The sequence below is a fragment of the Mesoplodon mirus genome (assembly GCF_964341445.2).
Source record: "Mesoplodon mirus genome assembly, chromosome: 10".
Classification (NCBI taxonomy): domain Eukaryota; kingdom Metazoa; phylum Chordata; class Mammalia; order Artiodactyla; family Ziphiidae; genus Mesoplodon; species Mesoplodon mirus.
In genome coordinates this window covers 28,335,340-28,347,367 of record NC_138986.1, presented here as the reverse complement: position 1 = coordinate 28,347,367, position 12,028 = coordinate 28,335,340, and the positions used below count along the sequence as shown (strand labels likewise).

General features: G+C 44.3%; 1 protein-coding gene across 2 annotated transcripts in view; it reads left to right on the top strand.

Annotated features, from left to right (window-relative positions):
• The first annotated feature begins 11,151 nt into the window (after positions 1-11,151).
• The window catches only part of MYB (MYB proto-oncogene, transcription factor), a 34,350-nt gene continuing 33,473 nt past the window's right edge, over positions 11,152-12,028 (top strand). For both annotated transcript variants that reach the window (XM_082634084.1, XM_082634083.1), the window contains exon 1: positions 11,152-11,307. In XM_082634084.1, the coding sequence (XP_082490210.1) occupies positions 11,285-11,307 (23 nt within the window). In that variant the 5' untranslated portion in view covers positions 11,152-11,284. The remainder of the gene's footprint in view (positions 11,308-12,028) is intronic.

Here is a 12,028-nt window from a genome sequence, read left to right as displayed (position 1 = left end):
TTTTCTTTAAAGAGGATATGCCTAATCATTGACAACTATTTCCATGGCTCCAGGCATGACTCAAAGCCAGAAATGCAAAACAATTACTGACCTCAGAAGGTGACATACTCCTTTGGGAAATTATGTGGAGTAAATCCTTATTCAAAAATCTCTGTGGAGTTATTCTCCATTCTACTTGCTGCAATGGGTTAACCCTCTTCTAGGCCTAGAATTCCACAATCGCTCTCAAAATGAGTGATATTCTCAGCTCACTCATTATTTCCAAAAATCATAATTAGATTATCTTACTCCAGTAACCAAAAAGAAATTGAGGAATTTTACCGTTTTTTAGGGGGGATAGTTATAAGGTTTCTAGGAAGATAGTTTATTAATAAGTATCTGATCTTGAATAATTCCATGTTTTATAGCTACACTGTCTAATATAGTAGCCACTAGGTACATATGACCATTGATTAGTTGAACTGTGGCTTGCGTGACTCAGGAACTGAATTTTAAATTTTAGTTATTTTTAAATTAATATTATATTTAAAACCTGACACTTGCTTCAGTTACTAGAAAACTTTTACGTATGTTTGAAACACTCTGGTTCTGTAAATTTACTTTTTCAACTGTACATTTTGTGAATTCTCATAACAGATCAAATATTTCTGATAAAAATTTAGCATGTGAGTTGAGATGCGCTGTAAGTACCAAAAAAAGAATGCAGAGTATTTTCTTTTTTTTTTTTTTTTTTTTTCTTTTTTTTGCGGTATGCGGGCCTCTCACTGTTGTGGCCTCTCCCGTTGCGGAGCACAGGCTCCGGATGCGCAGGCCCAGCGGCCATGGCTCACGGGCCCAGCCGCTCCGTGGCACATGGGATCCTCCCAGACCGGGGCACGAACCCGTATCCCCTGCATCGGCAGGCGGACTCCCAACCACTGCGCCACCAGGGAGGCCCCAGAGTATTTTCTTAATAATTTTTAATACTGATGGTGCATTGAAGTGATAATATTTTAGATATGTTAGGTTAAATAAAAATATTGTTACAATTAGGGTTGTCGGTTTCTTTTTACTTTTTTAAAACGCAGTCACAAAAAATTTTTGAGGTAGATATATGTGGCTGGCGTTAAATTTTATTTGTCAGCACTAGTCTACAGAAAACTCAATTATCTATGTATCTGGGGAAAATTACAGATAATACCACTTTTCATTTTATTGATAAATTTTAATTTTTGACCAGACTGAGTCTCAGATTCTTCATTACTAAGATCTTTCAGGGATGCTACTTTCTCTGAGACAGCCAGACAGAAGCCAAGAATGTGGGTTTTTTTGTTTGCTTTTTGTTAGTTTGGTTTTGGGGTTTGTGTGTGTGTGTGTGTGTGTGTGAGAGTGGTAGGAATGGAGAGACAGGCGAAAGACCTAAAAAAATCCTGAAGTGGACATAACTCTTGAATTAAAAGCTATGTTCAGTCTAATTCAGTGCCTCAAATATTTATGAAATATCTACAAAGTGAAAGTGACTTGTTACCTGCAGGTTAATAGAACCCAAAATGCTGGTCTCTGAGGTGCTTATCATAAACCATCAAATCAGCATCACCAAATTCTGCCTACTAAAAACACAGATTCCTCGATTCCAGGGAGGTTTATTGAATTGGAGTCTATTGACTCTATTGAATCTAGGATCTATTGAACAGACATGGTTACTTAGGAATCTTGCATATTGAATGGTAATTCTTATGTCACTAAAAATGAGACCCACTGTTCCAGAGGACCAGACAGAATGAAACAAAGGTTAAACTAAAGTAAGCACTCTGCTAGAGGCATTGATTCACAGTGTGCCCTGTGGTGACATATGAGCAGTGGACTGTTATGAGGGCATAAGAATGATATGAAGCTATTAAGAGTCTTAGATGTAATGCTAAGGATTTTGATCTCTACCCTGTAGGTAGGTTGCTTTTTAGGGTGAAGGGGACATTGGTGGAGGTGGTAGGGGAGGCATGTGTAGTCTGAAAACAGTTTCCAGATGACCCTGATATTCTGGTCCAGAGCCACTGCTATAAGCAGGATTTTAAGCAAATGAAACTAAATGAGATCTAAGCCATCCTTAAATGGCTTTTAAGGATGCTAGCACAGCATCAGGGGGCTGGCAAGTGTCTAAACTGAAGTGGTGGTAGAAGGGATAAAAAGGAGGGAAACAGGATAAATGTTAAAGAAATAAGTTTAGCAGGAATTTGTGCTTGATTGAAGGTTGGGGCAGAGAGAGTCTAGGGTGACTTCCAAGTGCCTGGTTTGACTAACTGAAAGGGAGGTGATGCCTTTCACTGAGAGAGAACACCAACAACTCAGCCTATTCTGATTTCAAAACTTTTGCTTGGCCTGTTCTTTGGAATGAGTCATTCTATGCAAAACCTGTTGACAGTCTTCAAAAGAAACCAATAAATCCATAACGTGGCACAAGATTGTATACCACTACACTGGAAACACATCAGGTTTTGCATTGATAAAATCTGTTCCCACGTTACATTTTCAAAGAAACCTATTTACTGTGAAATGCTTTTAGAATTTGAAACGACATTATCATCATGAAAATTCTGATATTTACATACTGAAAGCTATCTTTAAATACATTGCAGTGAGATTTTTTTTTTTTTTTTTTTTTTTTTTTTGCTGTACCCGGGCCTCTCACTGTTGTGGCCTCTCCCATTGCGGAGCACAGGCTCCAGACGTGCAGGCTCAGCGGCCATGGCTCACGGGCCCAGCCGCTCTGCGGCATGTGGGATCTTCCCGGACCGGGACACGAACCCCTGTCGTCTGCACCGGCAGACGGACTCTCAGCCACTGCGCCACCAGGGAAGCCCTGCAGTGAGATATTTTAAAACTTTTAAACGTTAGTAACACCAACTTCATATATGGATATATAGAAAACTGTGAATTTTAAAAAGTGATAGACTGAAGATAAAAAGTATCTTCTTTCGGGCTTCCCTGGTGGCGCACCACCTGCCAACGCAGGGGATGCGGCGCGGAGCGGCTTGGCCCGTGAGCCATGGCCGCTGAGCCTGCGCGTCCGGAGCCTGTGCTCCACAACGGGAGAGGCCACAACAGTGAGAGGCCCGCGTACACTAAAAAAAAAAAAAAAAAAAGTTGGAGGCTACCATAGAGTAGTGAACTCAGGGTTTGGAATAAAAAACCTGGGTTTAAACAATCTCAGCTCTTCAATTTATTACCTGTGTGACCCTGGGCAAATCACTTCACCTCTCTCAACCTCAGTTACCCCCACCCAAAACTAGGGAAATATATAAGAGGGGAAAAACCATAGGCAGAAAGATAAGAACTGCTACTGGGATTAAAGATAATGTATGACAAAGCCTGTTGTAAACTCTAACACCCAAATACCAGGCATTAAATGTCTTTTTAAAATATTTATTTATTTATTTTTGGCTGTGTAGGGTCTTAGTTGTGGCATGAGGGATATTTTGTTGCAGCAGGCACAAGGGCTTCTCTCTAGTTGTGGCATGTGCTCCAAAGCGCAGGCTCCAAAGTGTGCAGGATCAGTAGTTGCGGTGCACGGCTCTCTAGTTGTGGCACTTGGGCTTAGTTGCCCCGCGGCACATGGGATCTTTGTTCCCCGACCAGAGATCAAACTCACGTCCCCTGCATTGGAAGGTGGATTCTTAACCACTGGACCACCAGGGAAGTCCCCATTTAATGCATTTTTTAAAAAAGCAGCACACACACACGACAGCTCCAGCTAATTCCTCATTAATTGTCAACAGCACCACAAACATTTATGTGCGTACCTGTGCTCAAGATTCTGCTCCAGGAACTGAGTATATAGAAAGTCAGAAGATACACCCCTCTCCTCTAGTTTATAATAAAAACTCAACAAGAGATAAGGCACATTATAAAAAATAAAGACAGAGAAAAGAGATAATTAAGTAAATATCAAAGGAAGGTAATGCAGGCCACATGCTCAATAAAAGGCAGGGGATAGAGGCATGAACACAACTCACCTGATTGTGGATTAGGGAAGTCTAAGAGGATTTCAGAAGAAAGGTTGGGCTTCAGCGGGGCCTGAGGGATGGGGGGGGCACTTATGTAAGCAGAGAGGAGGAAGGAAAGCATTGCAGGCAGGAGGCATGGTGTAAGCAAAGGCCCTGAGATTGCCAATGGTTTTTTGGGGAGGAAGCAGAGTGAACAGAGTGTGGCAGGAGATAAGGTTAGAAGGGAGGTGTGTTGTAAAGCAGAACAAAACTCAGCCAGTGCATCCAACTGGAGCTATACAGGTTGTGCTTAGCCAGGCCTTCTGATTGGTCGGTACAGGAGCCATCCCAGTTATTAAATGCCATAACCCCCCAGGGGTAGGCCGAGTAGGCACAGAGGCCAGAGCAAGCTCAAGACAGGGAATGCCAAGTGGAGGAGTTCAGGTCTTACCTTCTCAACATTAGGGAGTCAGTTATGGGATTTTAACATATGACTGAACTGCCCAAAGTGGTTAGAGTGAGATTGACTCGCTTGCGGTGAGTTGAGAATGGATGGGGGAGAAAGAGATCATAGAGGGGAAATTCGTTGATGGGGGGCTGTTTTGGTAGTTCATGGTGAAGTAATATAATCTAGGAGAAGGTGGTGACAATAGGAGTGGATCAGAGGCCTTGAATGAGCAAGAATCATCTAGCAAAATGCCCCGTTCCTTCTGCAAGCTCGTGCTTCACACAGTGCAATAAAAACAAACTGTGGGGGCTTCCCTGGTGGCACAGTGGTTGAGAGTCCGCCTGCCGGTGCAGGGGACTCAGGTTCGTGCCCTGGTCCAGGAGGATTCCACATGCCGTGGAGCGGCTGGGCCCGTGAGCCATGGCCGCTGGGCCTGCGTGTCCAGAGCCTGTGGTCCGCAACGGGAGAGGCCACAACAGTGAGAGGCCCGCGTATCACAAAAAAAAAAAAAAACAACTATGGAAACATCATCAGGTATATAGAGGTAAAATGGGAGACCTAGGTATTTTGGGGGAAAACAGAATATTAAAGTCTGGAAGCACCTTTCAAGCTCTCTCCTACAATCTCCACATTTTGAAGGTTTGGAATACGAGGCTCAGAGAAATTGCCGTCTGCTGTATGTTTGATGACCTGCCTTGCACACCTTGTCATTTCGTTACTCCGATAAGCCCCTAAGTGTGACTTTTCCTGTTTCTGTTACAATTTCTATTAATAAAAGCTCTTGGGCTTCCCTGGTGCCACAGTGGTTAGGAATTCACCTGTCAATGCAGGGGACACGGGTTCGAGCCCTGGTCCGGGAAGATCCCACATGCCGCCGAGCAACTAAGCCTGTGCGCCACAACTACTGAACCTGAGCTCTGGAGCCCACGAGCCACAACTACTGAAGCCTGTGCGCCTAGAGCCCATGCTCCCAACAAGAGAAACCACTGCAATGAGAAGCCCGCACACCACAACAAAGAGTAGCCCCTGCTTGCCACAACCAGAGAAAAGCCCACTTGCAGCAACGAAGACCCAATGCAGCCAAAAATAAAATAAATAAAACAAAATAAATTAATTTAAAAAAAAAGATTTAAAATGCCAAAAAAAAATTTTTTTAAAAAGCTCGTTAGTTTGTTTACTGACTCTGAAAGCTGCTAGTTTACATTTACTACACATGTGGAGGAAGTATGGAGAGGCAGGAGGAATTGGCCACGAACAGTTGTGAGAAGAGAGGGGAGAAAAATTACTTCTGTAAACTGGTTTTGAGGACTTTCTCCCAAAGCTTTGAAAAGACAGGACTGCCACTTGGGGAAAAGTTAATGTCTAAAGCAAAAAGAAGTGAGGCCTTCATCCTCTCAGAAGCGATTTTCAAACTGTCCTTCACTACCGGTAAGCAGGGTACAAAAACAACATAGGGGTCCTAACCAGGATGTATTAACAATAGAATGGAATGGGTAGGAATGGAATGGAATGGAGTAGAATAATGTGAGTCATGATCCAAAATGTTTGAAAGCCACTGCCCAATAAATACTTTTTTTCAAAGTAAAGGAAAACCGGGACTTCTCTGGTGGTCCAGTGGGTAAGACTCCATGCTCCCAATTCAGGGGACCCAGGTTCGATCCCTGGTTGGGGAACTAGATCCTGCATGCACACCACAACTAAGAAGTCTGCATGATGCAACGAAGATCCCAAGTGCCGTAACTAAGACCTGGCACAGCCAAAATAAATAAATAAATACATACATACATACATACATACAATAAATATTTTTTAAAAAGCATTCTTAAAAAAAAATAAAGGAAAACCCTTCAAAGTCAGTTGATAAAATACAAAATCCTATCAAAAGAAGAAAAGGTAATAACATTTATTTATATATATCTAGAAACTTTCTTTACTTCCCAACAGGTCTCTCCACCTAGCTCATACACTCAGTCTCAACCTCATCTTTCAACCTCTTAAAGATTCTCCAAAGCCTTTCCCTTGGCCATCTCTCTATACAATGCCTATTAGCAAAGCCAGGCTATAGCACAATTACTGCCTTCTTGCAGATAACTCTTAACTATTGTAGCATTTGTCACTTTTTATGGGGCAAATACTCCAACCAGAGCCAATTTCAAGCAACTCACACGACTTCACTGAACACAAAATTGGAAAGAAATGCACATTCGCATACATTACATAGTATTTCCATCACGCAGATGTAATAGAGATAAACTCAAAAGCAGATTTAACAGTGAAATGTAGTAAAATAATTAGGAAATGATGAGTTTTCAATATTTATTACCTTTTAAAATCTAGTTAATTGTAGGTTTATGTAATTTAGCATTTAATAATGTCCATGTCTAAGGACTGGCTCCCAAAGCTTTGCCCCAGGACACCACTGTCCCAGCTTGACCTCTCCCACAGGCTCTGATCCCACACTCTCTACCACCTGCTCAACAGCTCTACCCGGATCTCTTCCAGAAGAAACCACAAAGTTAACATACCGAAATCTAAACTCACTTTCCTCTTTGAATCTCCTTAGCACTCACTTCTCTTCCCCTCTTGACTTCCCTATTTCTATTAATGGTGCTTCCAAATAGCCATTGGTAAAGTCTTGAAGGTTCTGCCTCTGCAGTGTTCTCAGGATCTGCCCCCTCCTTTCCATTCTAAATAGGGTTACTGTCCCAGTCCAGCCCAATTAACTGACGGATCTCTTCTCCTACCCCTTTTTCTCACTCCAATCTATTTGTGATACTGTTAGATTAACCTTCCAAATGCACCGCTCTGATAATGTAGATCTTCCATTCAAAACACATACACTCTGACTTGGCCTTCAAAACTCTGCTTGCTCCAGGAAATGTGGCCACCTCCTTATTCCCTGTGCTTGGAATACACCTTGTGGTTCCTGATCATGTGCTTTTGCTCACACTTTTCCCTTCCTCTGGAATGTCCTTCCCACATCACACACACACACAAAAACCCTCATACCTTTTATTTAAGACAAAGTTCAAATGGCAATGAAAATATTCAGTTTGGTTGTCACAGGAATACATATATAAGTTTATGAAGGTCTGGAGGTTGAAAACAAACAGGAAATGCCAAACCGAGTAATCCTTTAAGGATAAAACTTTTTTGGTTACTGTCCTGTATGGAGGCTCTGTGAAACATACTGCACTAAGCACTTCCCCATTGTTATTACTAAAAGGTTTGCTGTGAGCCAACATGAGGTTTATCTCAAACCTATGGATTTCAATTATACATGCTACAGCTGTCATTCATTAACTGAAATGATCAAGAATTGTCTGTACTTTAACCATTTGGTGTTTACTGTAATTATTTCCCTCTTAATGCTCTGAGCCAAATTGGGTTGAGGGGGTGGGAAAAGGTGGGTGGTTAGAGACATGGGGCCCCTGGGGCCTGGTCTGTCACCACCATTGATAATCCTCATTCATCTTTGGGACACTGCTCACAGGTATTAAAGATCCACCATGTGCCCAGAATTTCTCAGCAGTCAGAAGCAAAAAAGGCTGGAATATACATCTTTCTTCTGTCAGCCCTTCCCCTCAGTGTTTAGAGTAAAATAAAATGCTTTAAGTGCTTACTTTCTGGAGGAGGAGATGATCATAATGACGACCAGCATGTGATTAAGTGATTCCTTTTCTTTCAAGTTTCAAATATGAAGCTGAAGTTTAGTAGTAAAGGAAGAAGAAATAGGATGCCACAGCCCAGCAGCGGCCACTGGCACCAGCTTTCCCACGGACCTAAGTTGTCTTGGGTTTTTGAGAGCCTGATTCCTTAGTCCAGGAGAGGTGAAAGAGAATGAGGTAGGGGAAGGTGGTGAGAGGCAACAGGCAGAGGGAAAAGTGTTTTGAAGCAGCCTGACTTCACTCTAATACCGAGATAGTCAATGACTGATCCAGAGACAGCTTCCATGAAAACTGTTTGGATACTTGTTAAAAATGCAGAGTTTCCTGGGCCCTGCCTCAAACCTACGGAATCATCTAGTCTCTAGGGGGATGGCCTGGGACTGTGCATTTTTCATGGATACACTTAATGATTCTTATTCTAAAGACTGAGGATTGCTGGTTTAATGTTGTCCAACTATGGCCTGCAGGCTGCATATGGCCTTCAAGCTAAAATGGTTTTTACATTTTTAAAGGGTTGTAAAGAAAAGAAAAAGAAAAGTAGAAGAATATGCAACACAGCCCAAAAAGTCTAAAACATTTGTTATCTGGCCCTTTACAGAAAAGTTTGCTGACCCCTATCTAGCACATTGCAAATAAAAGGCTGTATCTGAATTTAGATCTAACCCAGGCCTGCCACACTAAAATAACTGATGCAGCAGATCTTTAAAAAAAAAAAAAAAGATTTTGATACTAATGAAATATATAATGTCATCTAAAAACGCATTTGCAATAATTATAAGTGGAGGAAGGAAATGTATAAATATAGTTACAGTTAATATTCTGCAATGTCTTTGAAAATACATTTTCATCCATACAAGAATTTATAATTCCATTTGATTCTATCCTTCTACGTACTTATCAGGTGGCAATATATCCCAAATTAGCCTAGTAAAATCATTGCATGCATACTCTTTATCAGACTATATTTGTCCCCATCCATATTTTTGTCACACATATGAGGGAAAAAATGTAAACCTAAACTCCAACGTGTCTGGGGAATGACAATATTATAAATTCTCAAAACAACATGTATGAAAATGATGCACTAAGGGAATAAAGGAAATAAAATTGAATTTGGTATTTTCTACTTAAAAGGAGTTTAAGAATCATAGACCACTTCCATCTCCTAAAAATCCTGGGAAAGAGGCGGTGAATTCACTTTGGGAAGGGTTCAAACACTCTTACTGTGCCAAAGAGGCTCAGCATTTGGGAATCATGACAGTTAGATTCATAATAATCCCAAAGACAGATGCAGTTACTTTAAGGGTGGGTTCTAGATGTTTGTTCTAGGTATTTTTTTTAAATTTGTTTATTTTTGGTATGGAGAAAGAAACTTTATTATAGAAACTAGAAATAAACATTGGCTTTTAAAATATATTAACTTGCAAGCGACTTGTCTTTCAAGACTGTGAACTGAATTATTTCACAATAATTTTGTTTCAGTGTTATTTTTTTTTCCTCAGGAAGAAAGGAATATTAAAACCTAACTAGAAACTAACACTTTTTGATAAGGATTTAAACTATACTACAGTGTTAAGAAACAAAGTTTAAAACACCAGATAAAATCTTGAAACCAAGCATGCTTCACCATTTAATAAAATTGTGACTCATTTCAGTAAGAAAATGCTTTTTTAGTAAGAAAAATGCTTTCTGAGCTAAGTTTGAACTGCCGGGGCACATGGGACACTCACAAACCCAGTCAGCAGAAGTCTCAAACTCCTATAAGATTAAAGGAAAAATAAATTAGTGTGTACAGAGAATGAAAAAAAAAAAATCCCCAATGGTACAAGTGTATAAACGGAAGTAAAACTAAAACTCCCCTAAAATCCCCCAATCATCAATCCTTATAAATTCAGCACTTATATTCTCCCTTTACTTCTTCGGGAGGCCCTACTTAGATGAACACGAAGGTCTTCGTGATTTTTATCTCGTAAAACAAAGAGTCGTAAACTATGCTCAACGTGGATACCGACCTCCGTATCACAAACTGTTGAACTTTTAAAACCATGCAAACACACGTGGGGTTTCCTGAGTTCTGCTGGGGGCGGGCTGTTTGGAACCCTGTGGATTTTGCAGGTGTGTAATCCAGGGCGCGCGCTGCATTCTGCATGGGCAGAGGTGTGTGGTGGGCGCCGCCTGGGCCGGGCAGGGTGGGTGGGGCCGGGCGTGTGCCCCGGTGAGAATGAAGGCATGTGACAATGCGAAGGTGGCGTGTTGGCTCCAGGATCTGGGTGGAGAGTGAAAGCTCCGCCGGGGTGCGCCATGTGTGAGCGGCGATAGCTCCAGCCCCACTCGTACTTAGGTGTCTTTGGTCATCAAGTTAAATTAGACATGAGCTTTATTTAAAAAAACAAATACAAAAAACATAGCCAAACATCCTATGCAAACGTATGCTCCCATCCCCTACTACCTATCCCCCAACCCAACATTACCCCATCGCCAGGGAGCTGAGTTTTAAACCCTGCAGAAAATCCAATCTCAAATGCCGGAGTCCCCCCGACATCCCCCCGCCCCCCTTGCCGCCCCTGCGACAGTGAGGCAGAGCCCGGCGAGCTCGGTTCGGGTGCCCAGGAGCAAGCCGAGTGGGGCGACGGCGGTGCGGCCACCGAAAAGGAGGGGAGGAGGCATCGGTGGGACGTGGCGCGGCCCCGCGCGGCCCATGCCGCGGAGCGGGGTTTGCTCAGGAAAGGACGCCGCCGCGGCCCCCGGCCGCCCCTCCCTGGCCCCGGGCTATCCGCCCGCGCGCCGCCTGGGCCTCGCAGCGCGCCAGGAGCAGCGCGGCGGCGCGAGATCCGAAGGGGAGCGGCGGCCCCGCCGGCCGGGCAGCCCGGCGGGCGGCAGACAAGGCTACCGCGGAGGCGGTGGACAGGGCGCGTGCGCACTGCAGGGGCGCCAGATTTGGCGGGAGGGGGAGTGTCCAAAGCTCTTTGTTTGATGGCATCTCTGTTTACAGAGTTTACACTTTAATATCAACCTGTTTCCTCCTCCTCCTTCTCCTCCTCCGCGACCTCCTCCTCCTCCTCCTCCTCTTTCTCCTGAGAAACTTCGCCCCGGCGGTGCGGAGCGCCACTGCGCAGCCGGGGAGGGACGCAGGCAGGCGGCGGGCAGCGGGAGGCGGCAGCCCAGTGCGGTTCCCGCGGCTCCCAGCGGAGCCCCGCGCCCGCCGCGCCATGGCCCGGAGACCCCGGCACAGGTAACGGGGATCCCGGGCGGGCGGCCGCGGGCGGGGGCGCGCTGGGAGCCAGGCGCCGGGAGAGCAGGTGGGAAATTGTTCCCGGATCTTCTGCGGGGCTGTCAGATCCTGCGAGGACCTAGAGCCCCTGCCTTGGCAGCAGAAGCCGCTCGAGGGACCGATGAATGGAAGAGCCGATGCGAGAAATGCATTAGGACGTTGGGAAGCACGCCCTGCGGCTCATTTTGCAAGTTGCACGGGGGTACGTTCTCTCTAGGGGGAAAAAAGCAGCACGTTCCAGCCGGGGGCAGAGCGGTGCCCACCATTCCCGGGGAGCCCACTAGGTCCCTGGCTTGATGCCGCGGGTGTCGGCGAGGGAGTCGCAGCGTAATTGCTGGATGCATTGCGATATGTTTGGACTTGGAAGTGCAGAGCATATGGCAGATATAGGGAAAATGCCGGATTGTGTAGTAGCTGCAGGTAGTTCATGTAAATTTCATTCATTCTTTATGGAGGCGAAGAAGAGTGTCAGCTGACAGGCGGCTGGAAAGAAGATTGTAGGGGAGGAAAGGATCTCTACATTTGCAAATTGTTTTAAGCCCTGGTTTTGAAGGTTCTCATCATTATTCTCTGCGAGGCTTTTAGTTCTGAAGCAAACATTGCACACCCACTCCCACGCACCCGCGACGCACATGTCAACCGCACTTGGGGAGGCTCGCCGGGTATCTTGAATGAAGTGCCC